Here is a 27,943-nt window from a genome sequence, read left to right as displayed (position 1 = left end):
ATTTACCTCCTCATCGGCGGGTTATTTTATTTGAATTAAACATCGCGCTAAATCTCAATCGTCGATCTCTAAACAAAATATTTGAAACGGCCCAGTGTGAATCCCCAGAGTTTCCATTTACTAGTTGTCACAAAACCCCGAATATATCCACCTAAAATAACTATTGTTTCCTCTTTCGCGTGACGACACGTAATCGACTGTGTAATCGTAAACAAAGCGGAAGTTCAAAAAGTATTTAATCCGCTGTAATGAGATTTCGCAGGCTCCATCAGCTGGAAAGCCTGCAAGATTTTGCCACGTCTAGGTCAACGTGTTTCGTCTAGTTTAAAAGTTACTGCAGGGATTGTTTGGACTATTTCCCATTCATAGTTCACAACTACCAGTAGCACAATCTACCTGTACAATTTTCTTGAGTTAAACATGGAAGGAATCCTTTATTTTTTGGTGTGTGCACTCCTTGTAAACAGCTGTATTTGTGCAGCCACTACCGGCAGAGATAATCGGCCGAAACCACATGAAGATATCTCCTTGTCAGAAAAAGAGCATGAAGAAGATGGTGAGCATAACTCAGAGTACGACCACGAGGCCTTCCTAGGAGGCATGAAAGATGAATATGACGATCTGCCCCCAGAAGAAGCCATAAAACGGCTAAGAGTTTTGGTCAAGAAAGTGGATTCTGATAAGGACGGGTTTGTCACAGAAGAAGAGCTGACAAAGTGGGTGAGAGATGTGTTCAACAAACGTCTGCTGGAGGGAGTGCAGGAAGATTTGAGTTCAAAAGACATGGACTCGGATGGCAAAGTAACTTGGGATGAGTACGTAAAGGCGACTTACGGCCCGGAGGAAATGGGAGATGATGCCGATGAAGAATCAAAGAAGTTGTTGAAAACGGACAAAAGACGATTCGATACAGCTGATAAAGACAAGGACGGAGCCCTCGTCAAGGAAGAGTTTGTTCACTTTATGCATCCAGAGTCATCTCCAGAGATGGCCGATATTCACGTTCTGGAAACTATCGAAGGTTTGTAGTTAGTTACTAAAAATTTTACCAAAATATTTTCATTGCATTTCAAGGTCTTAGAAGATTTGACTCGTGTGCCCTCAGAGAAAATACACGTTCATATCAAAACACATCAGGCCCCGCATTGCGATGATAATTGATTCCGGAATATTGATCATTCTAATTACAATGATGAGCCGAAACAGTTTTTCTTCATTTTCAAAGTGTAACACAACCATAATATTTCTCTGTTAAGCTGTGAAACAGTCATCCATGAACATTGTTTCTGTTTTCTATCGTTGCCAAGAATTTGAAAGGAAAATTTATTAACTTTTTAGACTTAGTCTTTCTTATGTAAATCAGAGATATTGAGTTTACAAATCATTTTCCTTTTCAATAAAATATCCACACTTTTTCTACATAAAAATTGAGAGCAATTATTATTGGAATTCACACGTAAAAAATTAATGAGTTATGTTTCCATGGAGTACTGAGGATTAAAAAGATATGCCCTTAAAACGTATACTCATAACATTCAAATAGTATCAAGGTTAGTCACAATGGTTCTCAAAAAATACAGCTTTTGTATAGCTCACCTATAATCATCAAAACCTGTCTAACATTATAAATATCTCGGCATGCAAAAAGGCAGTAATAACCTCTAAACAAGTTATCTTTTTCTTCCCATTAATCTGTAGCATCTTTGGGCACCCTGGATTTTCCACACTTTTATTGGTAGATGTTTTGGTTCTCTAATGTTTCTTAATGATGACCCATTTATTCAGCTGTGTTTCCTCTGCTCTGATCTGCATTTTTCATAACAACCAGTCGTTACAGGTGCTACTTAAACATTTTTTGTCATCCCCTTCAATTTAAAGAATTGTGTCAAAATGTCTTGAAAGAAAATATTTCCAATATAAACATTAAGCCCTGTAAGAAAAAGAAGAGGGAATTTTCAAACACTTTTTGAGGTCATCTCTTTACCTGATATTCTTCACAGTCATTTGTACTCTCTCATTTATGGTCTCTACCTACTGGCTTCAAATGAGACATTTCTGCCATGTTTTTCTATTTGGGCTTCAAATCAGTGACAGTGTGAAACCTGTTCGGCCAAAGTTTTAATTTGCATGACAGAGAGCATCCAGTCGAAATTTGTTTTAATTCATATGAACATGAACATCTTTGAAATGTAGACATTATAAGCAACTGAAAAAATGCCTGTTAAAACAATGACTGACAGAATATTCATAACATTCATTATCAATTTGAGTATCTTTTGGTCCTGCTCAATTAAATTCTTCAACCTGCCTGGCACTTGTTAAGAAGTCTATACTTGAGAAACAGAATGAATATTTCTGACATCTATCTCACTCTTTAGGAAATGTGTCTTCCTTTTTAAACCTTTTTTATTGATGAATTTTGTGGGACTTTTTAAGTTCAGAGGTTGGTCTAAGATCTAAAGTGTATTTTTGTTTTGATTCTCAATTTTGCATTCAAATTGATTTATGACTAAGGGAAGAAAAACTGTTCTTTTTTTAGATACTGATAATGACAAGGATGGCTTTATCAGCAAGAAGGAATTTTTGGGAGATTTCCAGGATCCTAATGACGAGGAAGCAGAGGAACCTGAATGGGTGAAGGAAGAAACCCAACGGTTCAATGAGGAATATGACAAAAATCATGATGGCAAACTTGATAAAGAAGAGGTAAACTTATAATCCTGACTTCATGAAAGGCAGTTGTCACTTGCAAATCTAGTGAAGAGCCTGACTCGCCAAAAAATGAGTTGTGGCTCACTTAGTAGAGCATCCAGTTATAAAATTGAACCTGGCTTCTGAATCTTAAGGGACAAATCAGATTTTTGTGTTTGTTTTTTTGGACAGATACAAAGGTTGTAACAGCATTTAATTCAGTTAGTCTGTGTCTCTTTCATGGCAGTTTCCAAACAAACAGTTCAACTGACTGAGTGTATATGATGTCCCCCAAAAGAAACAAAGCCAGTTATACCATGAAGCAAATTCATCAGTTCACAGATATCTGACTATTTTGATTTCTGACTCATGTATTTCCCCAAGAACTTTCACTGCATGGTAAACTATATATTGGACCAAAATGACTTTGAATTTAAGGATTGCAAATTAATTGTGATACAAACATTGCTGACTATGAGTCTGATGATAAAAAATTGCAAAAAAAAAAAGGTCAAAAACCATCTAGGTTTGAGGCTGTTGGTAAAATTGTGCACTATGACCATTTGAAAGTTGACAAAAATTACAGACAAGTGTTGAAGTTTAAGTCCTTCTGTTCAGTCAGTGAAAAGTTAAAAACATTTTTTTCATCTTTTGGGGCTTTGAGAGGGAAAGAAAAGCGTTGTAATAATCTCTACATCTCATTATTGTTGTAGGTGAGGCAATGGATTCTTCCCGAGACGGATCACATGATGGCACTGGAGGAGGCAAAGCATCTGATTCAAAGTGCTGATGAAAACAAGGATGGAAAACTTAGTGAAGAGGAAATTGCACAACACCATGAAGTTTTTGTTGGCAGCGAGGCCACAGACTATGGTCGTGCCCTACCAAAACATGAAGAACTTTAATTGTTCTGGTTCAGTCTTGGTACTAGATTAAATCTTTAAGCATTTTTGTCAAAATTGGCTTTATAATTAACAGTTGAGTCTTAATGAAGAAGCCCTTTATACAAAGACATGTTAGAAAATGTATTAGTTCAAATAACATTTCTACTTTGCTTGAACCTGTCATTAGTTTTCAATCATCGTGTTTACGGTACATTGCTACACGGCAGGATTTTGCAGATGTTCGTTCGTTTTGCTTTTTATCCATTATTTATTCCTTTTGGTTGTAGTTGTGTAGAAGACTTGTATTTTCATTCAGCAGTTTTTACTCTTTGTGTGAAACAATTAACTGCATTTGACAATTTCTAATTTGTTACAATATGTTTTCAAAACATGAAACGAGAATCTTATTTTGGCAAAAGTGATTTCATAACTATAATATTACAGAGATGATCATTAAAAACAATTTTCAAAGACTTTATTAAAAATTGTTTTCTGTATTTTTTAATCCCACAACCCCCATTTCCTTGGGTCATGAAAGCGATAGAACTCATTTACACCAGATTGCAAGCTCTAGACCTTTCTACGATAACAGGGAACCATTAAAAAAAGACACCACTTAAGGAGGCTCAAAAGGGTTTTTCATTGTTGCAGTGTTTGTGAAACGATGGAAGATTACAAAGAAGGATATTTAATGGGGTGGGCAAACTATATGTCTCCTTGCAACTCTATTGCTGGGCTATACTTTGAGGGCACTTGTGACGTCATGTCAGTTACCATGGCAACGCAGAAGGTCCACAAAAACGTCCACTAAATTTTAGTTTTTGTTGATTATCTGAAAAACGAATTCGGTGACCTACCATTTTTATTTCTTTGTTGGAAAGTCCCCTAAATTTTTAAACTTTTCAGACAGTATGGAAAAAATTTATCTAGTAGAATTAAATATATTTAAAGAAAATGCGATTTATGGCTTACAGAAAATTCTACTGGATAATTTTTCCCGAAACTTTTATATTTGAAGTGCCATCGTGAATGGTGCGTGCATGCAAAAAATCAAGATAGGTCACCGAACAAAATTTCGAGCTAGAAACAAATGTATTTCGCAGATTTTATTTCCGGTTCGCGCAATTTCAAGCAACATTTAACTTCCGGTGTGCTGATTTTCCTTGACTTCCCCATGTGATTGATCTGGAAAACTCACACTACTTTCTCACCCAATCAGATTCAAAATTTGGGGGAGTTCCCAGTCAATTGTTGGTCAACACCCACCAACAGATGATGGTTTTCTGGGTCGTGAGTTTTTAAACTGGGTTATAACTGTTACTGTTTAACAAGTTGAACAGAAGCCTTGAACAAGGTGTGACCAAGTCTGCATATGTGGTGCTGAACGTATATGGCAAAAAATCGGTTTTTCAAAATGCCCAAGAACGGGCTGTTGTCATTACTATTGACTTACTTTCTTCAGTTGTAAATTGCTGACTCTTTATGTCAGTTCTCTCATAGACCACCGTTGCACGAAACCTTCCTTTTGAAATGAGAAGGCTTTTTTTCCTGAGTGTCTTGACGATCCTTGAGTTAATCCGTTTGAATGATGTCAAAACCAAAATTCTCATTTCTTGACAACCTTTTTCAATATTCTTATTTTCGACAAGAAAGGAATCTCTTTGCCTCTTTGCGGGTACGTTAAATCAAAAACCCCGAGTCCTTGCGAATCACTAAGACTAATTTAATATTTAACAAATTTACTATTAAACATGGATAGTTCCGTACGTCATGAGTCTAATGACGAAAAGCACCACATACTTCGGGAGTAACAAATAAAAGCGACTTGCAAACAGCACCATATACTTCGGGAATAACAAAGAAAAGCGACTTGAATGAAATATTTCAAAATTTCTGCGCCCAAGATAAAAGATTTAACTTGTCCACGCACACAAAAACGATCATTAGCGATGCATCGTTGGGTTGGAAAAAACACAAAATGGCTGAAAAAATCATGATACATGACGGTAAGTTTCTTCAACTAAAACATTTGAATCCAAACGCAAAAGGGAATGAAAATTCGGGTCGAAACACCTGTTTCCAAAGCTCCGTCAAAATTATTTGTAAAACTGCGTTTCCTTTAGAGAGTAATCTTGTAAATTCTGTTGTCGTGCTTAAAAAAGAGGAATTCAACTCACTCGATGAAAACCGAAGTAATATCTCCTGGAAACAAAGATTTACAATAGAACCGACGTTTAGAATTAGCTCCTATGTACCGCAAATCACATTATAGATTACAATAAAAGCTTAACAAGTAATCAATGAGTCAACAATAGACTAACCTACCAATAACAATAATTGGTTGTTATCCACGCAAAGGGTATGTTGTCTTGAATATCGGTGCTTACGTTCAAAAGTATTCATACAAGAAATTCCAAGTTTGGTATAAGCATATATAAGGAAAATGAAAACCGAAAAAACCTATTTATTCTGCGAGCATATTGTTTTAATACAGCTGTAGTGACGTGAAGTGAAAGTTCTTTAAGGAGAATTTCGACTTCCACGATCACGAATTAGGTGAAAATAATGTGCATTAAACATAGATAAAAATACGGCCAAAAGATCAGAGAATCACCATCAAACAATTACCTCAGTTGACAGAGAAGACGATTGTTTATGGATTTGGTGAAAGAGCAAGACTAAAAACAAAACAAAAAGTAACGTCGCCAGGAACACCTTGATATTTTAATGATTCGACGAACATATCTGAAAAACAAAAGGTTCGCATTTACATCTATGTTTTAAAATTAAACAATTTTTACGCTGAGTCACAGATTAAAGAAACTCTCTTAAGCTTCAGTTTTCCCGTTGACGAATTCATTTCAATAAAAATTGAACACGTCAGGGGTTTTTAAAAAGCATTCGTCATCAATAATATTCCTCAGCTGTGAATCTAACTGTCCATTCATGAACGATAACAAAGTAATGATTAAAATGCACAAGACAGCGATTACACAGCTGTCTACAATCGAACTCATGGCAAAAACTGATTGGTTTTTTGTTACAACCCAATGGGAATTCTTGTTTCAAATTTAAATGCTATCGCTGACGATGCTCAGACATTGTATCCACATTTCTTAATAGAGTCTTTCAAAATACCTTAAACGGCTTTAAGATTTTCACTGAACTACAGAACTAAGAAATCCACCTGTTGTTATTTTTGAAGGGACAATGCAACCTGTTACCTTCGGATCTTTTTATCTCATAGCATTTTCAGTAATTCTTAGTTTAAAATCTCCTTTTTCCGCCGCAGTAGAGCCGCACAAAGATAACTTTCACAAGCACGAGCATTTCGGTGCAAACCAGGAACACGATGTTCGCTACGATCACGAAGCCTTCCTCGGACCCGAGGCGGAGGAATTTGATCATTTAACTCCAGAAGAATCCAAGAAAAGGTTACGAGTTATTGTTGTAAAAATGATTGACACTAACAAGGATGGTCTGGTTTCGGAAGATGAACTTCGGGTGTGGATAGAGAAACAGAGAAAGGCATTTATGTACGAAGACGTCGACAAAAGAATCGCTAAAGAGGACAAAGATGGAGACGGTGAGATTTCTTGGGAAGAATACAGAAAGTCGGAATACGGAGAATGGGATAATTATGATCTTCCGAAGGACCACGTAAGTATTTTATTACAGTTGTCACATTGTAAGAAAACTAATATTTTCAATTCCATTTTTTTTTCATTTGTAACATGTTACATCGTCGACATCACAACAGGTTAAAACAAATATTATACATATCGATTTCTATCACTGCTTCTCCGGCAAATAAATCACCAAATGTATCTCTTCTGGTAAATTTAATTCCCCTTATAGTTTTGCATGTACATCCAGTATTCCACCTTGATAAGAAAGACAAAGAAACCAATTTAAAATTCTGTCCGCAAAATTTTTCAGAGAGCACAGAGTGCAAAAAAAAAAAAAAATGGAAAAGCAGCTAACCATTTGTTGCGGTTATATTCAAGGGAAAGTTTTTTTGAGCAAATGATGCAAGAAATACTCTTTGACCTGTGTGTGAAAGAAATGAACTGATCATGATATGAAAGTGGTCAACTGCAGTTACCAAAACAACTTTACAAAGTAAAGTTCGAAAAAGGAAGAATTTGACTTTCCACGGTGATTAAACCCGAGCCTGTTGAATTTCATTCCTAATCATGACTTATTTAACTCTTTACTCACATTGCTTTTACTTTTACTTCAATCAACAGAATTTACGCCGTCAAATACGAAAAAAAGAGTACAAATTCAACATCGCAGACGCAGACAAAAATGGCAAAATGAACAGAGACGAGTACGTGGATTTTGAGCATCCGGAAGAGAACATAAACATGCAAGAAATTGCGTTGGATGAAGTCATCGAGGATGTGGATCAAAATGATGACGGGTACGGCAAAAACACGAAGAATCTTTTCAACAAAGTTAGCTCTTTTTATGATTTACAATTTCAGAATGTAAGCAGAGAATGCGGGAGTCTATTTCCTCCCACACATCGCATACAGAAAATACACAGTCATACAATCACAATCATTACTCAATCCACTTAATTTGCCCCGTTTTAAAGAGACCGATCCGCCACAAATTCGGACGCGCAGGACATATCAACACGATGTACGCGCGAGACTTCCCTTGCTCGTACGCAACAGAATACACGCATGAATATTATGGGGACCATTTTTTTTTTCATTATTATTAATTTAAACCTTTCCTCTTACATATCACTCCAACCGGCTTGCAAGAGCTTTCACCAGAGCCACTCTCAGCCTGCACTGCTCTATGTTCCCCAGTCTTATTTCGTTGGCCCGAATTATACTCGACAGTTTACGCCCTTGCATATTCCCACAAGATGGCCCGATTCTCAAAAGCTTCCATGGTTTCACTGACACGGCATCTTCTCTTTTTTATTTTTAGCCTCATCACCGTCGCTGAATTTCTAGGCCAGTACCACGAGGAAAAAGAACCTCCAGCATGGGTGGTGCGACATCGGGCAGAATTTCACTCAAGGTTCGATAAAAACAAAGACGGTAAAATGGACCGTGAAGAAGCGAGAGAATGGGTCTTTCCCGAAAAGAATGATTCCCATGACGAAACACTTCATCTGATCGACGGAACAGACGAGAATGCTGATGGTTTCCTCTCTGTTGATGAAATCTTACTGCACTGGAATCTGTTTGTTGGAAGTCTAGCCACTGATCATGGCAACACTTTGAGAAAAGTTAAACATACGGAACTCTAGTTCGGTGAAAAAAGTTGAGTTTGGGTTACACTACAACAGATAACAAACTTAATAAATATATGCTAGAATCGATTCGTCTCAGTATTCTGTCAAAGCTATCTTCGTTTTCTATCAAACTAGCTTATCTCTTTTAATCTACAAATTAAAATTCTTGTAATCAGCGAGGGCCTTAAAGTATGAGATCGCTAGTAATCGCTGTATAGCTAAGATATTATCTTTCTAGACTAATTTTTTGGTTGTTAAAGGAAGCGATAACAAGCACAGTCAAAGTGATTGTAAGATGTTTGGTTAATTACATTCTGTTTTGATAATGCTGGAGCTTAACATTTCCCAATAAAATGAATGCTGATGATCTGTTTTACAAGGCGGCGAAAGTCATGTTAGAGTGTTAACGTTTGTCCGAGAAATAAATTTCTTTTCTTTCCTGAAGTTTGTGACGGTAGCTGATGTAATTTAATATGGATTACTTTTGCTTGAAAAACTGTAACATGAGGTCTTCATCAATCTCCCTTTTAACAGAAAAATAACAATAAAATGAATGCTGATGATCTATTTTACAAGGTGGCGAAAGTCATACTAGAGTGTTAACGTTTGTCCGGGAAATAAATTTCTTTCTTTCCTGAAGTTTGTGACGGTAGCTGATGTAATTTAATATGGATTACTTTTGCTTGAAAAATTGTAACATGAGGTCTTCATCAATCTCCTTTTTAACAGAAAAATAACAGTAGTTCATTATTCAATAATGATTTGAGTTTATTTACAATTCAGATCTAATAGGGCGCGACGAATTGAAAACATCTTCAAAAAAAACTAGTTTGCTCAAAAGATGCGATAAAGTTCAGCAAGTTGCACACTAATTGTCAGTGTCAGTGATATTCTCCACGATCTTCAATCTGCGACATAAACAACTGTCGAACCTTATGCCGCTTATGCATGGCAATATCATCATACCGCTGTGCATAAATCCTGTAGATCTCGCTGCGCCTCTCTCTGGTGTCGTTGATTGAAAGCCGTGGCTCCTCCTCTACAAGCCGCCGGTTGCAAGAGGGTGTCATACCGGCTTGCACCTTCACTTTTCCCGCCTTTTCTACAGTTCGCGCTTTTCCTGAAGGCTTGTTCTGAGTCTCACTCCCAATGACCGGGAGTTTAGAACCGGGGGCAGACTGGGAAAGAGGGAAAGGTTTTAATACGGTACACGTATGTCGGTTTACTAAGCCTATACCGAACCTGTCCCACCAAAACGACACTATTAGGCGCGATTTCTCATCGTTTAATGTATCAACGATACATTATTACAAAACTCATTGGTAAGAGCAGAAGACCACTTAAGCTAAGTGAGAAAAAATTTCTAGGGAAGACTTCACGTTTGAGTATTTTGCCACAGCTTGACGTGAGGCAATAAAGGTGCATCCATCTTCCGTAAAGAAGAGCACACACAAAAGTAAAAACTGTTTACTTTTGGAAAAAAGGACATCCGTAACGTTCACTAAACGGTTTGAACGTAACGTTGCTTGCTGTTTAACCTCGTTTATTGACGATCCTACAATTCACTTAAACATTAAAAGTAAAAAGAACCAATCATCAGATGTTTACCTGAGCCCGAAGTAACTGAGCATGCCAGTAATTTGATATCGTCACATGACCTGCGAACTCTTTATTTATTCCTTCCAATCTACAGAAAAATTCAGTTTCAAATCAAATGCAACTTTTTTTTTTGAGGGGAAATTAGTGCATTGGACTAATGTGTTTAAGTCAAAAAAAAAAAAAAGATCTGGGAAAATAAAAAAAAGTTAATCGAACTGTTCACGACACCGCGCTCTGTGAGTACCCGTTAGAAGGTGTGTATCACAACCGCTTATGATATTTCCAAGGCTATTTCTAGATTGAGAATATCTTACCCTACAATTCGCAACAAAAGATTGACACATTGCAAAATGGAAACGGTTTATAAATTAAACCAGCGAGGACTCAAAAGTGATAAGGAGTGTTCCCCATAAGGTCACAGAAGCTATTTTGATGTACCAATGCTACGGAATGGCAGCCATGTTGGTGCACCAAGCTAATCCTTCGGGATTTTAACTCCTTTCCAATGCAAACTACCGTCATTTTTTCGTTTAGAGGCATTTTGATAACTGATCACAACTCGAGTTAAAGTGCTCTATACAAGCTCAAGACACTGGAAACTTACTCTTTGGCAAGTGCCATCTTCAATTCATTTTCACTTCTATCAGACTTTGTAGACATCCATGGAGTCTCCATCACAATCTGCGACAGAATAGATTATTATTGTTGTTGCTTTTTTTTTGTTTTTTTGTTTTTTTTTGTTTTTTTTTTCCCAACGTTATGCACCAGGTGGCCAACAAACACTCTAGTTTCGCTACAGGCCATACTTCATACACAACTGTTAAAGTACCGTTATTTTCGACAGTCTCACTTGTTTTGGAACAAGTCGATCTCTTGCTAATTTGAAGGTTGATCACAGCTATATCGTTAGAACAATCAATGCTAGCGCTAGAGAAAGTCAGACACTCGAAGCATATACCCGTAAACCAAAACTAAAATGATAGAAATTATCACAAGGAACGACGGAGACTAAAAAGTTAAAAGAAGAGTGAGCGTCGAAATCGTGTTGGTTGTAGTCTTGTATGTGACAGTTTAAGAGTGTAGTGCGCGTTTTCTAAATAGAGTAAAGTAAAGCAAAACCAATGCAATCTTGGATTTTCCACACATTCCCATACTTAGTAGGAATAGCACTCATGGGTCTCATAGCGAATACTAAAATATAAAACTGACCTGTTTGGATGGAGTGAGCTGGGGCGAGAGTGAGGCAAGTTTGGGGGGACGTTCACCAGAAGAGACAGACTGAAACAAAAGAGGCCAAGAGGATCATGGTCATGACACGTGGTTTGGGAAATAGAATACTAGTGATGTTCTCAAAACGTTGTTGTTGTTGTTGTTGTTGTTGTTGTTGTTGTTTTAATGAGGTCCACAAGTAGTATAATGTCGCTTAAAAGTCGCTGTCAACTAAAAAATTATACTTAATAGTTTCTGTTTCTTGTATCAATAAAGGGGAAATGTAGCTCATGAGGTTTATCCACATCAGACTTTCTACTTTGACCAGTTACTGTATTGTCAATGTCTTTTTCCTATCATGCTACATAACTCACATGATGGGTTATTAAGTGAGAAAGAGAGATTCGGAGCTGCTTTGGCCTCAGAACAAGCGCTTTTATTGTTGTGTTTTCACCTCGCGCTTGCCTCTCTGTAGCCTAAAAAACGCACTGTTCTGTAGGTTAGAGGTCATTCTGGCTTCGCAATAGGAAGAAAATAGAGTATTGTTCTCCTCAAGTGGAATGCTGGTCTATCGCATTTTACGTCACTCCTCCCCACCCCCTCAGAATTTCATCTGGTTACCCAGACAGTTCGCTGGTCTCCATTTCTATTTAGAGATCTCGTTGCTGGGAGGGACTGGGAAGCACTCAAGTGCCAATCAGTAGGACACCGCTTCTCTAAGGATTAATGTTGAATGGGATTTACTGATGCATAGTGCCGGTTTAGACCAGTAACAGGAAGATTGCTCTTAAGAAAGAAAAGGTACTTACCTCACGAAGGGACGAATAAGTCCGTGTTTTCCCTTTCTCGATATAATCTGTGGAGGAAGAAGACGATTAACATTTCGTTGTTGTTATTGTTGTTGTTGTTGTTGTTGTTTCTTGGAAAAATAAGAGGAAAGAAGAGAAAGGCAAGAAATGAAAGAAAGAAAACACATTTCCACTACAACAACTTTCCCTTAAAAGTTTGCGCCTAGATTCATGAGGGGTTTTACCCCCTTACCAAGCAAAGCTGTGACCACAGCCAGTGTAGATTTCAACAGGAGCTGGTTTCCTTCGGTCTTGTTGAAAAGTAACGACTGTCCTACTTCGTAAAAGCCAAGGGAGGCGAGGAGCTGCTGCAACTCAGGATTGTACCACAATGAGCGGAGGACAAAATCACTCGTCTTCATGATCCTCTCAGGGTAACGACTGCTTAAGCTGAGCTGAAGCGGGTAAAATAGCGTATGTTTATCATAATTTACATTATGCATTAGAACGATTCTGAAATAAGTATGGGTAGTATAAGCAGTCGTGGGTATATGTCCAGCTCCACTGGAGAGTTCATTGCTGCAGAGTAAACTGAAGTGATAAGATACTTACAAATTCTTTGAGCTTTTCCATCGTGTTTTTCTTCAAGGTGTTTGTTATCTTAGCTAAGGCGTAACCTCCACTGGAAGATTCCTTCAAGATATCTAAAGAATTGAACAAATAAATACAAATAAATACTTAAAAACGAATAAACAAAAAATGAGCAAACAAAATGGTGAGATTACGCGAGTTTTCAACACTAATTTTCCATAAACGTCTAAAGAAAGATAGTCTAGAAAAAAAAGGTTAGCCCGGAAATTTGAGGCTTTTAATTTGCTATCTGTTTAAGTCTACCACATCATTAACCACGTTCGTCTATTTCTGATTCATTCTTCCTGTTTTAATGATTTTCAATATCACCAAACATATCATCGTGGTTTCTATTCCGTGAAAGGCAAATATACTTATCGAAGAAAATGATGTAAAATAATGTAACAAAGCGCCTTTACTGAAGCACATTTTATGAGGGACTACACGAACGTAGCTCATCGAGCAGAGTTACTAATTGCTCCTTTGCCTCGCAATAACCTTTACGTCCAACTTGTCCACGACTATTGATGGCACGTGAACGCTACTTACCGCAAACAGCCTGCAGGATTTGTGACGTCATAGTCAGGGTCCCGTCAGGGTCCCAGTGAGGAAACACAACAAATGGATCTTTGTCATGTGCACCGTCCTTTTGAAAGTCAAACCCTAAGAAGATGAGGAACTCTCTGGCACAAGGGGACTCCAGAACATGGGAGCTCAGTTGTGCACACATGGTTGGGTCCCCCTTAAGGAGGAGCTCAGGATGGTGAGTTAATAAGTGCATTTGATGAGCCAACTGTATCTGAAAGTTTGAAAATTGAAAGAGAGTGAGAGGTCAAGAGGTTTAGAATAGCCGTCAAGTAAAACACTCAAAACAAAGGGAATGGTTCAAGGGATCAGTTTTGGAATAACGAGTCAATACATCTCAAACTATCCGTGAAAAGATCATCTGAGATCTTAGAGAATGGTAGACTTTTGTACGACTAGGGGTGGGGCATATGACCCGATCATACACTTGATAACTTACATACATTGCACACTTGATAGCTTCGGACTTGATTATCCGAGATTAAAAAAAAATTTTCTATCCGCGAAAAGATCATCTGAGATCTCAGAGAATGGTAGACGGTACGACTATGGTGGAAATGGTAATGGTGCGACTAGGGGTGGGGCATATGACCCGATCATACACTTGATAACTTACATACATTGTACTCTTGATAGCTTTGGACTTGATTATCCAAGATTAAAAAAATGCATTATTAAAATTATTAATATTGATTATTAAAATGTATTACATATTGTATTCCAGTAAATGGTTTGAACCGGAAGGTAATATGTGATAGTGTAGTTTGATCGTTCGGGTGAGTGTAGTCCTGAGAAGGACTGTTGTCAGTAGTGGTTACTGACGTTTCGACAATATGAGCGGAAGTCATCATCAGAGACTGAGCGGAACTCATCAAATTGTTGAAACGTTAGTGACAGCTACCGACAATAGTCCTTCACAGGACATAACTGAAAGTTAATAATTACATAATACAGAAATAACAAGAATTCATTGGTAGTGCACCCGTGAAGTTAGCTCTTATCTTACCAAGTCCCGGAGAGCTGGCAGCACATGCGATACTGATGTGTGCTGTAATAAGAGCTGTGTCAGCATTTCTTGAAATTTCTTCACTTTAAACGTAACTGAAGGGACTACAAAGTTAAATAAAAACACCCAATAATGAATAAAAAATACTATTTTAGACGCCTTAAACCATTAAGCTTTCCAGATCTAACCTGGAGTTCTGATTTCTAGCTCCTATACTTTTCACTGTTAATTAGTTAAGAGAGATTGGTGTTAACCGAGATATCACCCACTGACCGATAAGTAAGTCACTTCTCATCACCTATTTGTGGATCAGTTAATGCTATTCTTAGCAGAGGTTACATACTTATCAATTCTCGGCGTTGAAGGATTCAAAGGTCCACTGCTTCGGAAAAAGTGTCCTGTATTCGACTCAAAATGCAACTCACTTTTTTTCCTTCCGTTCCTAGGACTTTGTTTATTACTCTAAGAAACGTTCCTATTCTCAGGCTTGCCTGTCAGACTGCGTAATCCGTGATAGGAAAGAGATGTACGAGAGCGAGATATTGCTGAAGATGATTGAATAGTAGACTCTCGCTACTCATTTAAACCGCCAAGAACCACCTCCGCCATAACTTGTTGATAGAAAGTTCCTTAAAAATCAGAAAGAACAAAACCGCCAGACTAACCTTTGCTGTCCAGTGTCTCTGCAGTGACCAGAGGGAACCTCTCCGGAGATGAACTTTTCACCACTTGATCCAATACCCCATCAAACAGCTGATGCCTCAGCTTCATGAAATTTACTGTGGTGTCAAACCCAACATGAACAAATGACGCCCACGAGTCTGGGGTCGACATGTGCTCAACACTCCTCAAAAGGGTCCACGCTTCTTTTAGTGATTCACTGACAGTTCGGCCCTAAAGACAACAGTTAAAAATAAAACATAACAGTCTCAAAATCACTATGACTGGCTAGCACTAAACAAACGAAGTGCTACTGATTTACGTATTTCGTGTTCTGCCTGTTGTGCGGTTCTCCAGTTTCGATATACGATAAGATTGAAACTGCCTCCTTATGCCTCATCCTTCATTTTCAATTTTTTGTAAACTCCTTGCAAGGGCGAGGAATTTGGTATTATTTAGATACACGATGAAAAGTTTATGCGAGGATCTCCTAATTTCATCTCTCCACCGCAGTGCAAATATGTGAATTTTCATATATCTAAAATCTTTATTCAATCAGTTAATTACTTTTTTAACCGACATTAATACATGACTTCCCATGATGAACACTATGTTATTTGTCTCTTCTCGGGGAGGAAGGAAGAACGGAACAAAGAGATTGACGGAAATAGAGCGTACGTTACGTTACGTTACGTTACGTTACGTACGTTACTCAAGGGTGTTATCATACCATAAATGGCTACATACCTTTTCCAAACCAGTGTAGAACTTATAAAACAAGTTCAGCATTGCAGCCTGAGGGGTAGACCACAATGGCATCATCACAGACTGTACACCAGCTGCCAGGAGAGCTGTTGCTAAGTCGAAACTTGCATGCTTCAACTGGCAATACTGGTGGCCACACCCACAGCATGCGTTTAACACCACAAGCTTAGCGGACAATTTTAACATGGCTATGTCCGACACTGTCACTAAGAATGCATCTTCCGATGGAGGGTCGCCAAAGTGATGCGTGTTTGGAGACAGAGCAATACAGGCATCTGGCCAGCTTCCGTAAGTCACTAAATGAACCACGCTTGTTTGAGGCAACATCGTAAGAAAGTGCTCCTTGGTTGCCTGGCGACCAGTGATTGGATCCGCCCCCAGCAAGGACGCAATAATGTTCACTTCTTCTTCAGCGAGACCAGATTGTTTCTTTGGACTCCATACTTTCCCATTCAACTCTACTCTTGATATGTCTGGATTTCCTTGAACGAGAATCTCGAAAGAATCTGCCACTTGTTTCCCTGCATTTGATTTAAGCATTTCTCCTTTCTGTGAAATTGTTCTAATGCATGGCAGAGTTCGAACATTGAAGAATTCATGCAAGAATTTCCCTTCTTTGTCTTGTAAACTTGAAAAAGGAACTGAATTAACTTCCAAGTCTGGAATAATAACCAGTTCATTGACGCCACTTCCAAGCTCAATTTTCAGCTCATCCTCAATAGGACTTAAAAGCAGATGATGCAGCTTCTGAAGCGGTGTCAGTTTGGTAGAGTACAAAAATTCACAATAATAGCAAGATTTTTTGTCTTCTTTTTCATTCACTGACTCACTGCGTTTCCCAGTTACAGATTCGGGTAGGGCTCGGTGATCAAAATTGTAACTCTCCTTGTAGTTGCCGTGAAACTCTTCGATACAATGTTTAATTTTGTTGGTAAATGTAGAATGGTCACAACTCTTGTGCCAATGACATCTCACGATGCCCTTCCCTGGCGACAAAACCCACAAGAGGAAGCCAGTAGGAATAACAGAAAAGAACAACAATGCTGCTTGCTGCAAATCAACGATACTCATTATATCCTTTGCTGAGTATGCTGTAACAAGTCGCTGACTTGGTGTTGACGAGGCCTCTGAATTGGCTAGAATTTTCTTATGTCTAATAATGCTGACAAGAATTCGTGATCTGCAGTGTTCGGCAATTTCTAAGGCCTCCTCTTCTAGATTCATCTCAATCAGGGCTTCTTGCAGGTCCTTATAACACTGATCCAGCTTTTCAAGCAAGGGATCTCTGTAAATCAATCTATTACCATGCTTTGACAACAGCTTGTCTTCCAAGACAGGAATGGCTTTGTTGAAGTACAGACGGGAAGTTTCAAAATTTCTCATGGCTTTTGAAATCTGTGCAAGGGCAAGATTACATTCCAGTTCTTCTTCTAGATCATTTTGCTCAACGGCCAATTTCAAACATGTGTCATAATAATACTGAGCATGGTGTAACTGGTGAAGGTCTCTGTAGCAAGCACCAACAAGTCCATATGCCTTACATTGAAGTGCCTCCATCTTGTTCAATCTGGCAAGCTGTAAATGCTGCTCAAAATAACCAAGAGCTTTGGCATGTTCCCCCATGAGTTTATAAAGACATCCAAAGTTCCTAAATGCAATAACTTCTGAGACTTTATCATTCAAGTTCTGTGCGAGTTTCAAGTGTTGCTCATGATTGACAGTTGCTGATCGAAAGTTTCCCATGTTTGCATACACTGTGCCAATATTGCCAAAAGCATAAGCAGCACCATGACGATCATTAAATTTCTTGCAAAGTTGTAGTTCAATTTTGTGGCACTCCAAAGATTTTTCATAATTACCTTGCAGTAATTCCAGTTCACCTAAATTTGAATAAGCTGTGGTTAGATTTCCCTGGTCAATAAATTTCAATAATTCCATGTACTCTTGGGCATGGTGTAGGGCTTTTTTGTAGTCACCCATGAGTTTGTATGCTGCTGATAAATTCCAGACTGCTGTTCGTTCAATGTCATTATTCCAGTATTTTTTAAATGTTTCTTTATCCTCACCACTTCTCTGCAGATCTCTTCCCACACCTAACAGCTTGCCATTGTAAGACACAGCTTGAACATACTGTGCAAGTCTATGATGGATGTTTGCAATTTTAATGTAACACTTTATTTCATATTCTTTGTCCTTCAAATCTAAAGCTACAAACAGACACTTTTGAGAGACACAAAGAGCTTCGCTGTATTGGTACAAACAGTAGTGAGCTTCAGCCATAACAAGCAGTGCCAACATAACTGCTCTGCCATTCTGTAGTGACCCTTGGCTGTCTTCACGGCTTTCCTTTTCTTCTGTTCCATCATTACCAGTTGCAACATAAATTGATGCAAACCCATACCCAGAATGAGAGACTTCTGAATCAAACTCATTAGAGACATGGTTGTGGCTTTGCATATCTTTCTTTGTCTTCTCAAAATCTTTTTCACCATGCTGGTGTTTGATGCTTGCTTGTGAGTACAGCAGCTGTTCATCCCAACCATAATGTGCCTTTAAGGCTGTCATGGTGACACTTATGCAAATCTTGTAGTTTTCTGTTTCATACAACCTTTTGCCAAGTTGGACAAAACTATCAAAGTTTTGAAAGCTTGCTCCTGAAATTAACCAGATATAAGACATGTTAATCACAACTACAATGAAAAGTCTAACAATTTAATTACCTATATATATGAAATGTTTCATTATAATTAAAAAATGAATATTATTGACCATACAATAACTGAAGACTTTTCTATTTTAAGTTTTTGAGAGTCTTTGCATATTAAGGCCTCTGAATCATAAAATCTTGAGCTCTCTGCACAGGCATAAGCATAAGCCTATTAGCATAAGCCTAATAAGCCTGCATCTGGTTGAGACAGTTGCGATAAGCAAAAACTATTTACATATCAAAAGACTGAAAATGTGTTATTGACAGTACCTTGGTCTGACAGAGAAATTTCTTCCATCTCTGACATTTGGCAGATGCACCCAACAGCTCCAACAATTCTTAGCATGAGTTCAGTTGGGTGTCCTGGGTCCAGCTCATAAGCCTTCAAGTATGAACTTAAACTTTCTCTGTAGTTTCCAAGGTTTTCAAGTGAGACAGCTCTCAAAAAATGGCCCTGTATTTCCAAGAATAACCAGGTTTTTGTCATGTTTTAACCAGACTGGTTAATGTATATATAAATATAATTTAAAATAAATTTGCAACAAGGGCCCATTGGGCTTGAGCTTATTCTAGTTTCTTGTCATCAAGGGACCACAAGTATATTGGTTGATCATGGATTACCAGTTGAGAACATTTTTTTCCAGGTCTCCTTAACAAATCACCAATACTCATTTACTTCTCTTGGTGAAAAGAAGTCATATGGAAAATATCAAGGAAAACTATGACCCAACAGAAGCTTTACCTTGGACCTCCCAACCCAGAATACAACCACATCAACCCTTTACTGCCAGTCATCTGTTGCATACAAATTAAAGAACAGTTTTTAAGATAGCAATTGACTGTATTACCTCCAAAAAATTATAAAATCCACTATCACAGATATCAAAGCTATTTGGCACTTATAGTCTTAAAAAATGGGGTTGATCACAAACCTACCAACTGTTGAAATCTGATCTGTAGCTCAAGTGACTACTGTTCATGATAATATCAAATTTATTATGAAATTTTTGAAATGTTATGGTTACAATTAGAAACTGAATTTCTTTTTTAAAAGAAGTTAAAACTTCCTCAAAATCATATTATGTGATTGTGCAATTTTTTACCTTGGGTTTCTGTGGAATTATGCTTATAAGACTTTCAGCATCCTTTTTGGATTCATTGAACATGCCTAACTTGGCATACACCACTGATCTACAGCCAAGAACATCTTCATTATAAGGTGAAAGCATCAAAGCATCAGAGTAAAAACTGATGGCTTGAAGGTACTCTTCATTTTTAAAGGCTCTGTCTCCCTTTGAGCAAAGTGCTCTCAACTGCAAATTAAGAAATAAAAAAAAAAACAACCTCGGTATAATTCATCTTTGAATCCTCTCATTTTCCAGCTTAGGGTGTCAAACTCAAGTTATTTTGAAAATCACTCTTTAGCCCCCTTAAATAGTAAAATGGTTGCCAGAAGAAAATTATCCAGGCACTGAAAAAAGTATGCAATAACTGGATCAATGTCAGTATCTGAGCAACTACACACCTACCCCTCCCCTGATCTAACAACAGTCAACTGATGACAATTTAGGGTTAATATTGGATTAGGGGAGGGGTATGTGAGCAGTTGTTCAGTTACTGACATTGATCTCAATATTTAATGGAATACTCCTTTGCTAAGCATATCGCTTGTCTTTGAGAAATGCATGGTCAACAGAAAGTGATGGAGTCGTTATAGCATTGTATGCCATTTTTCATCTCACTTCAACTTTACATCATAAACACCACATTTTAATACGAAAATTAACCCTTTCACTCTCAAGATCTTACTGGAAATTTTCCTTACTGTGTGCCAAATATTTCTTTTCAAATCAATAAGCCATTTTACAGCTGTGTACTTAGTTGCCAAGCCTTTGATTTGGAGTGAGGCTGAAGGTGACCTTGTTGTGATAGAGACCAGTATCTAGTTAGCATGATAACAAAGTAATTTGCATTTGAAAAGCAGCAAGGTTTGTATCATAACAAGGTCACCCTTAGCCTCATTCCTGTTCAAAGGCTTGGCAACCAAGCACATAACTGTAAAATGGACTATTCCAAGAAACTAGTGCTGGATCAATAAAAAATTCTGTAGTAGATATTTTTCTATCATTTCATCATGTGTTTGCTTGATATTGAATTGAAATTTTAAGAAGAAATTGTGTCTTAGTAAAAAAAATTGGCGACTTTCGCTGCAAATTTAATCTCCAACGTTTCCTCTGACAAGCCATTAGGCAGCCTGATAGATGGCTGTAGCTCAAAGCCGCTAGCTTAAATTTCTCTCTCTACTATAGAATAATTTAATGCAGTTGGGATGATACAGCAGATGGTTAACAAGGATTAAGATGGTGTCTTGGACTGTCGGTTTAAATGTTCATCGTGATTTGGTTCACTCGTCATTAGCTTACTATACCAGTATCTTCCACAGTTAACATAAGACAAGTAAAGATTTATATGATGTTTAGTATCATAATTCGTGATATTTGTAGGGACAAAACAAATCTGACTCACCTTTTCCATGGCTGAAGTTCTTTTTCTTGGATTAATAATTCCAGTTAAACTATCACAGAATTCAACAAGTCAACTATTTTTTAAATGTAAAAATTTGATTCAAACTTCGACTTCACATTACAGCCATCCATGGAAAGAAGGAAGAATAAAAACACAATTAAGACTTCAACTCCTTGAGTCTAAATTTTCACATTTCAGACGATAATGAGACTACTTTAACGCCACTTATCAAATAAACTTCACTTAAAGTGGCTTGTTTACAACATAGACGAACTCTCCGCCATATTGATTTGCTTGGCAACCAGCGCGACTCGGTCCTAATCTCTTCGCAGTTTAACCAAAAGCGCCTTACAAATTATGGCCATTTGCCTGCCTTGAAGCTGTTAAATTTTTAATAAGACCACATTTCTTTGATTTAAGGATCTTTTCTTTCCCCCAAGGCTCCATTGTATCAGACGACGTTTCATCGACGTATTTGGAATTTTTCAAAGGAATTGTCACAACATTTATGAACAATGAAAGCTAAATTGACTGCAGCGAGCTCTTTACTATTGACTGTCCTCTTCCTATGTTTCCTCAAAGGCACGGAATTAGTAACTAGTGGTGACTTGATTGAGTTCCGTAAGTGGTTTGATGATCGTGGTGGAAAATGCCGTTGTAAATTTCTGGAAAGGAAAGACCACAAGCTCACTGCTGTAGCAGATAGACGTATTGTAGACAAAGAGTCCATTTTGATGGTTCCCGAGTCTTTACTAGTGAACTCTGCCACAATTGAAAAGTACAGTAGCGCCATCTCTAGAAGTATACATATTTAAGCTGTTCTATTTAAAAAATACATTCGTTTCTTGAATCCATGTTATACTGTCAAAAGTAGCCAAAACCGGCTGTTGGGGTGTTTCAAGTTTGCTGTTCAAATTTGAAACTTGAGCGGTGAAGTATACCTTGTTGCCCCGTAATACTGATGTTAAGTCATGAGATGCGAACATTGTTGCTATATCACTTCTTCCCAAAACAACCTCTGATACCCATGCTAGTCTCAACATAGTCCTAATTTCAAACTAGTCCTACTTAAATAGTCCTACTGTCAAACTACGTATTAGAGGTTTTATATTTTGGCAGAAGTTATATAGTATCGATGCCTACATCTTACAATTTAATAGGAAGTCAGGTGAAGCAAAGGTGAATGGCTGAAAGGAAGATAGGAAGAAAGGGGGCTCATTTTAAGAAAAAGATATCGCATTTATGAGCCTCTGGAATAATAACTATAAAGGGTATTATGACCCTGAAACTTAATTGTGTTCCCAAATTCATTCCCTGTCCCTCAAATTGAATTTCAATCACGCTGTCACTCATATTGTTAGCAAATGGAAAAAAAAAAGGATCGCCCCGACAAAGAATTTCTACCTGGAAGGGATCTAGCTGGGATCCATTGTGGGAAGCTAGAAAATACAAAATTCCATATGGTGATAATCACAATGCAATAAGTATTTTATATTGGTAACATTTCTTGTTAATCCTGAACGGGCAGTTCAGAGCTAAGTATTCAGTGATTCTTGTGTGGTTTATATCATATCAGGTCAACCATTGGTCCAACGTTGGAGCAGCTATCTCTTGTTCAGCACCAGATCCTTAACCATCCAGATTACTTGGAACAACAAGTAATGCGGTTTATGCAGATGGCAATATTTGTGCTTTATTCTGTTCACACCAGCGATGAGCAATGGCTACCTTACTTTAATATCCTCATAAACCATCAGTGCAATGCTTTGTGGATGTGGAATGAAGAGGAGCTGAGGGAGCTGCAAGATGAAAAACTACTAAAGAGAGCAATTGAATGGAAGGAAATGGTCTCCAGGCTGGCATCTAACATAACACCAAAACTGAATGGCTTTGGCTTGTTCTATGGAAAGGACCTTACTCCAGAGACCTTGGTAAAATATTAAGAAATACCTTAACACCAGTAGTTGATGCCAGTTTAAGTAGAAGGGTACCTTATCAGGGATTATTCTTATTTTTGTTTTGCTTGTTTCATGTGACAAATATCTCAGTGTCTTTTTTTCAAGGTTGAGTAAGCAGGTGTTTCCCTTGATCTGTAAACCCTTTAACTCACATGAACAGTTCCTTCTGATTCCAATGTGATATCTTGCTAACAAAACTTATGAAAGTTTGAGTCAAGTAACATCACATTACCAAGGAGTATCATATAGTTGCAGGAATTTTTTGCAGTAAGTACTGAGAGCTTTACAAAGATAGTGGACTCTTGTTTATGTGACACTGCTTGTGCTGGAAAATTTAATTAACACATGAATGACAAAAGGAACAATTCAGATCTATTGTATACACCTATCTAGCAGTAAGAAAGAGGGTAAGTTTCTAAAGAAACTGTGGTGCTGCATTCAGTGGGAGAGTATAGCAGGTAATTTAGTGTTGACAGCTGAGTTGAAAATGTAAATTGGCCACCATAAAGGGTAAATAAGCTGATGTTTCAAGCCATCATTCCCATCACTCTGACAAAGGGCTAACACACAAAACGTCAGCTTTTTTATCCTTTATGGTGGCCAATTTACATTTTCAACTTGGTTGTTAACACTAAATTACCTGCTATCTAGCAGTAAGGTTGTTATATAAAATAGCAAAAAGGAAAAATTGCCAAATCTGAATTAATTATCATATAGCATAAGTACATGGCATTGTTATGTAGATTTTTTTATTCTTGGAATGGCTTGAAATCTCTAAACAACATCTGGTACTCTAAAGAAGTTTAAAATAACTTTTTGGTATAAAAATTGCATGAAAATTGTGCAGCTGCCAAGCAGATAGCCTGAGGGTTGTTTTAAAGGCTAATAAACTCTTTGGCTTTTTCCTTTTTGGCGTTTTTTATTTTTTTATGACAAGTTATTGCAGTTAGGTGTATGTTGAATTTGTTTGTTTGTATGTTTGCTTCAGATAAATGCAGTTTGTGCAGTTCAATCAAACAGTTATAATATAACAAGTCACTCTGGACGCCCGGTCAGGACCCTGGTGCCAGTAAGTTAATTTTCTCTACAGTCTGATTTGTTATTTTTCCTCAAGTGTTCGACCTTAAACTACCATTTTGCTTCTTTCTGTGTTGAATAAGGAAAGCTTTCTGTGTTGTCTTATTTTCACATATCCACCAGGAAATTTTTATTCTATCTACAATCACTCATCCTTATCTTTATGTCATGTGATGCATACATTGGAGCTCACTAAAGAATACCTGATCAAATGCACAAGTATCTGAGTCGTGCACCTCTGCCAATGTCATTTTCTGCATAACTTGCACTTATTGCAAAAAGTTATACATTGGTGAAACACGAAGACGACGAGGTGACCGATTCCAAGAACACCTTCGCGACGTTGGAAGAAATGACAAGGACGCATCCAAACCAGTCGCTAGACACTTGAGTCTCCCTAATCATTCTAAACAGATGTAGGGAAAGGCCGCAGTTTGCGGCCTTTCCTTAAATCTAGGCAGTTCGGAAAGTCGTAAAACTCTAGAACAAAAATTTATCTCCCAATTCGGCACTCTTAATTCCAACGGTATCAACGAGCGCTTTTCGTTCAACTAATTTGTTCTTGTTTTCTTGTCAACATATTTCCACCAACAGCGTAGCTCCATTTTCTGCATATAAACCCACACACAACCCACAATTCCTCCAATCACTCTGACGAAGGGCTAACGCTCCAAATGTCAGCCTTAAAACTCTTTGCGGTGACCAACTTACGTTATCAACTCAGTTGATAACACTAAATTACCCTGTTATACTCTCCCACCGACGCAGCACCACAGTTTCTTTAGAAATTTACCCCCTTTATTTAGAAATGGCTTACTACTCAGCCAGGGCTGGACCCTAAAATGCCCGCCATTAAACCGACTCCTCTCCTTTAAAACATAAGGTTTGTGGATCTCTCTAGAAACTACCATCGTGTTAATCTTCAATATTTGGTGCGAAATTCGGATCGAAAAGTTTAGCTTCCTTCTTAACAAAGTCACACTTGTTGTTGAAAACTCATGTCATTTTCTTTTCAGGGCCTTAACATGTTCGCATATCGGCCCAGTGTTGGTGGAACATGGTGGACCAAGGGTGGCGCCCTACGTTACAGACGTGTTAACACTACAATTGAGGAAGGAGACACTATATTCATTGACGTTAATCCGAATGGTGACAGCGTTCAAACGCTTCTGCAATATGGCTTGTTCGTTTCTGAGGGAAGCAAATTCTTCACTCCTTTGCCAGAGCAAAAAAGCAGGATGCGGCGAAGATTTGTGGACATGTTAAAACTCAAGAAGAAAATAAAATACAGCGAGAAATTCACTTTTAAGGCAGCAGGTCTTCCAAGTTTCAGAGTACAAGCGCTTTCGGACAAAGATGTCGACGCTTTAGTGAGAGCAGGAAGCAATCCGAGCAGATTATCTGAGTTAAAGAAAGTATTTAACAGTCCATCGCTTCATGTTGGAACCAACCCTTCATACTCTTGCAAGGACGAAGTGGTCGCCTTAAATTTGTTAACGCTTCACCTCAGAGATGAAATGTTAGGTAGAACTACTGGAATGCCACAGGATGAAGAGATCTTGACCAAGGATATTCCAACAAGGCAACGTATTGCTGTGGAATTTAGACTGAAGTTTAAAAAGCTTGTTACGAATTATCTTGATATAACCAGCGCTCGAGCAATAGAGACAAAAAGGGAATGTCTGTCTAGAAAGAGAGATGAACTTTAACCCTTTTTTCGCAGCCCGTAACTTGTGTGCGTTCCACCATACTCGAACTACCAAATTTAGTCTGAAAATATCCCAGGAAAGTTCTCCAGTACTGAATTAAAATTTTCAGATGGCTGAATTCTAAAACGTTTACCAGAGGCTCACACATCTTCAAGGGCTACGTTTGAATTACTTTTTATTAGTATGTCAAACCTCAGGTCCAGAAAATAATTTATGTTTGCTATTTATGTCCACTATAATTTCCTCGATTAATAAATGCATATTAAGGATTGGTCGTTTGTTTGAAGTTTCAAACGCTAAAGACTCTGCGTCAAAATGCGTTGGTAGGTGAGTACCCAAGGTCGGATTGCACTAATGAATGCCCTTGTGTGACATACTTGATCTCATTTTCATTAACAACATGGGCGACATTTGGAGACCACGTTACAAACCGACTTTTATTCAGTCAAGTCTTTACCTGACAAACAGCAAATAGTACTTGTCATAAAACTCGGAGTGAGATGGCTCAATGCCAAAAGTTAGTCTCATGTTATGGTTCTTTTTTATTGAAATCCTGTTCTTCCTCATTAGGGGCGCAATTAACATTCCAGCAGTTTGACTATGTTTCAGGATCAAGTTTGGATTCAAAACAACAGCAAATTTAGCACGTACATTGGGTGTGGTCACCATCAAGAGAACTTGGTTATGGTGAACTAATCGATTGTATAATTACAGTTGACAAGAAGGCAGAAGCTTCCTATCATATTTTGCTTTCATACCCCATTAGGGAAGTTATCAGATGTCTGTTACTTTCAAGCGATATCTATTTGAAGATTGTCATTTCAATTTCGATCGGGCCATCAGTTTCAGTCAATAAACTTCCTCTGCCTGTCGGTATGGTCTTGATTTGAAGCTCGCTGTTGCTGTAGTCTGGAGGAAAATCTTCATCTTCCAAATCCTCCTCACTGATGAAACCTGATGATTCTACAGCTCCACGGCTTCCACGACGTTTTACATTAAATATTTTGTCAATGCTACTCTGAAATCGCTCTAGTTTTTGTTTTCTTTCCCTGTGACGCTTAACTCCAATACGGACAAGGACACGTTCCATGCTCCGTCTGACTGCTCGTCGAATCCTCGATGGAAGTTTTCGAATCCTACAGAAAATTTTGCTTAGGGTTAAAAGCTAACCTTTGATGACTTTTAGATTCTGAGTTTTTTCTAAGATTTCTAGAAAGACAGAAGTAATACAGCAAACCAGATCAATGATGTCAATCAGGTGGTACGAGCATATCTAGAGGGTATTACCGTGCATTTAGCACTCTTTTTGCTAAGATATTTACAACAATTTTGATGAAGTGCTTTGACATGTCTCAAATGCTTAAAGACCTAATGCGCAATACTCCTCTCGAGAAATTCATAACCTCCCCCCCCCCCTTCCCCCAACCCCCGCCTGCCTTGCCCCCGCCTTGATCAACATATTTTCTCCCATCAGATGCGTTTTCGATGTACATACTTGAAAAAGAGCATTTGTTGTTACACACGAACAAACCGGTGGATTTCTGGAAATTAAAGTTGGAGGCACATTATGCAACAAAGAAATAACGAAATCCGTGCCAGTTCACTTAACTGTCTCCCGACCATGCGCAGATTTTGTTGTAATCTTGGAAGAACAAGGTCCATCTTGGGCAAAAATTTCAACCACTGGCAATGAAAATAATTTGCGCAGTTGTCACCCTTTCACATAATAGCAAGCTTCCAATTAGAAGCAAAATACAAAACGAACTCGAAGAAACTTATCACTTAACGAAGTACCTTTGTAGTTGGCACACTTTGTCCCGAAAGATATTTTGCAACACATTACCAACTGTAACGTGGTTTTTCAAAACTATAAAACAAAATTACTATCT

General features: G+C 38.0%; 4 protein-coding genes across 4 annotated transcripts; 3 read left to right on the top strand and 1 right to left on the bottom strand.

Moving 5' to 3' along the window:
* The first annotated feature begins 275 nt into the window (after positions 1–275).
* Positions 276–4,048, top strand: LOC131796008 (calumenin). Its single transcript, XM_059113654.2, has 3 exons — positions 276–1,021; positions 2,540–2,706; positions 3,405–4,048. Exons 1-3 carry the CDS (start codon positions 421–423, stop codon positions 3,594–3,596), a joined length of 960 nt encoding a protein of 319 aa, XP_058969637.1. The 5' UTR covers positions 276–420; the 3' UTR covers positions 3,597–4,048.
* A 2,648-nt stretch (positions 4,049–6,696) lies between these two features.
* On the top strand, positions 6,697–9,435 carry LOC131796038 (calumenin-A). Its single transcript, XM_059113692.2, has 3 exons — positions 6,697–7,235; positions 7,826–8,001; positions 8,526–9,435. Exons 1-3 carry the CDS (start codon positions 6,786–6,788, stop codon positions 8,848–8,850), a joined length of 951 nt encoding a protein of 316 aa, XP_058969675.1. The 5' UTR covers positions 6,697–6,785; the 3' UTR covers positions 8,851–9,435.
* Positions 9,360–21,584, bottom strand: LOC131796014 (tetratricopeptide repeat protein 28). The gene is made up of 14 exons (XM_059113661.2): positions 21,311–21,584; positions 19,888–20,097; positions 19,055–19,238; positions 16,060–18,731; positions 15,318–15,546; positions 14,653–14,756; positions 13,611–13,860; positions 13,044–13,135; positions 12,685–12,886; positions 12,453–12,499; positions 11,644–11,712; positions 11,039–11,115; positions 10,444–10,522; positions 9,360–10,013 (listed from the first exon to the last, which is right to left on the bottom strand). Exons 1-14 carry the CDS (start codon positions 21,317–21,319, stop codon positions 9,717–9,719), a joined length of 4,521 nt encoding a protein of 1,506 aa, XP_058969644.2. The 5' UTR covers positions 21,320–21,584; the 3' UTR covers positions 9,360–9,716.
* Positions 21,585–21,674: 90 nt separating this feature from the next.
* Positions 21,675–26,326, top strand: LOC131796015 (uncharacterized). The gene is made up of 4 exons (XM_059113662.2): positions 21,675–22,088; positions 22,887–23,241; positions 24,257–24,337; positions 25,362–26,326. Exons 1-4 carry the CDS (start codon positions 21,826–21,828, stop codon positions 26,052–26,054), a joined length of 1,392 nt encoding a protein of 463 aa, XP_058969645.2. The 5' UTR covers positions 21,675–21,825; the 3' UTR covers positions 26,055–26,326.
* The last annotated feature ends 1,617 nt before the right edge of the window (positions 26,327–27,943 follow it).

This window comes from Pocillopora verrucosa, chromosome 4, assembly GCF_036669915.1.
Source record: "Pocillopora verrucosa isolate sample1 chromosome 4, ASM3666991v2, whole genome shotgun sequence".
Lineage (NCBI taxonomy): Eukaryota > Metazoa > Cnidaria > Anthozoa > Scleractinia > Pocilloporidae > Pocillopora > Pocillopora verrucosa.
Note: the sequence above shows the minus strand (reverse complement) of the source record. Positions and strands in the feature narration are given on the sequence as shown.

Excerpts from the sequence above, each read along its gene's own strand:
- LOC131796008 (XM_059113654.2), top strand. The coding sequence starts at position 421 with ATGGAAGGAATCCTTTATTTTTTGGTGTGTGCACTCCTTGTAAACAGC. Across the intron at positions 1,022-2,539 it reads CGTTCTGGAAACTATCGAAG|ATACTGATAATGACAAGGAT; the intron begins GTTTGTAGTTAG and ends TTCTTTTTTTAG. Across the intron at positions 2,707-3,404 it reads GCAAACTTGATAAAGAAGAG|GTGAGGCAATGGATTCTTCC; the intron begins GTAAACTTATAA and ends TTATTGTTGTAG.
- LOC131796038 (XM_059113692.2), top strand. The coding sequence starts at position 6,786 with ATGCAACCTGTTACCTTCGGATCTTTTTATCTCATAGCATTTTCAGTA. Across the intron at positions 7,236-7,825 it reads ATGATCTTCCGAAGGACCAC|AATTTACGCCGTCAAATACG; the intron begins GTAAGTATTTTA and ends TTCAATCAACAG. Across the intron at positions 8,002-8,525 it reads GTGGATCAAAATGATGACGG|CCTCATCACCGTCGCTGAAT; the intron begins GTACGGCAAAAA and ends TTTTATTTTTAG.
- LOC131796014 (XM_059113661.2), bottom strand. Across the intron at positions 18,732-19,054 it reads AATTTCTCTGTCAGACCAAG|GAGCAAGCTTTCAAAACTTT; the intron begins GTACTGTCAATA and ends GGTTAATTTCAG. Across the intron at positions 15,547-16,059 it reads TCTACACTGGTTTGGAAAAG|GGCCGAACTGTCAGTGAATC; the intron begins GTATGTAGCCAT and ends TGTTGTCTTTAG.
- LOC131796015 (XM_059113662.2), top strand. The coding sequence starts at position 21,826 with ATGAAAGCTAAATTGACTGCAGCGAGCTCTTTACTATTGACTGTCCTC. Across the intron at positions 22,089-22,886 it reads AACTCTGCCACAATTGAAAA|GTCAACCATTGGTCCAACGT; the intron begins GTACAGTAGCGC and ends ATATCATATCAG. Across the intron at positions 23,242-24,256 it reads ACCTTACTCCAGAGACCTTG|ATAAATGCAGTTTGTGCAGT; the intron begins GTAAAATATTAA and ends TGTTTGCTTCAG.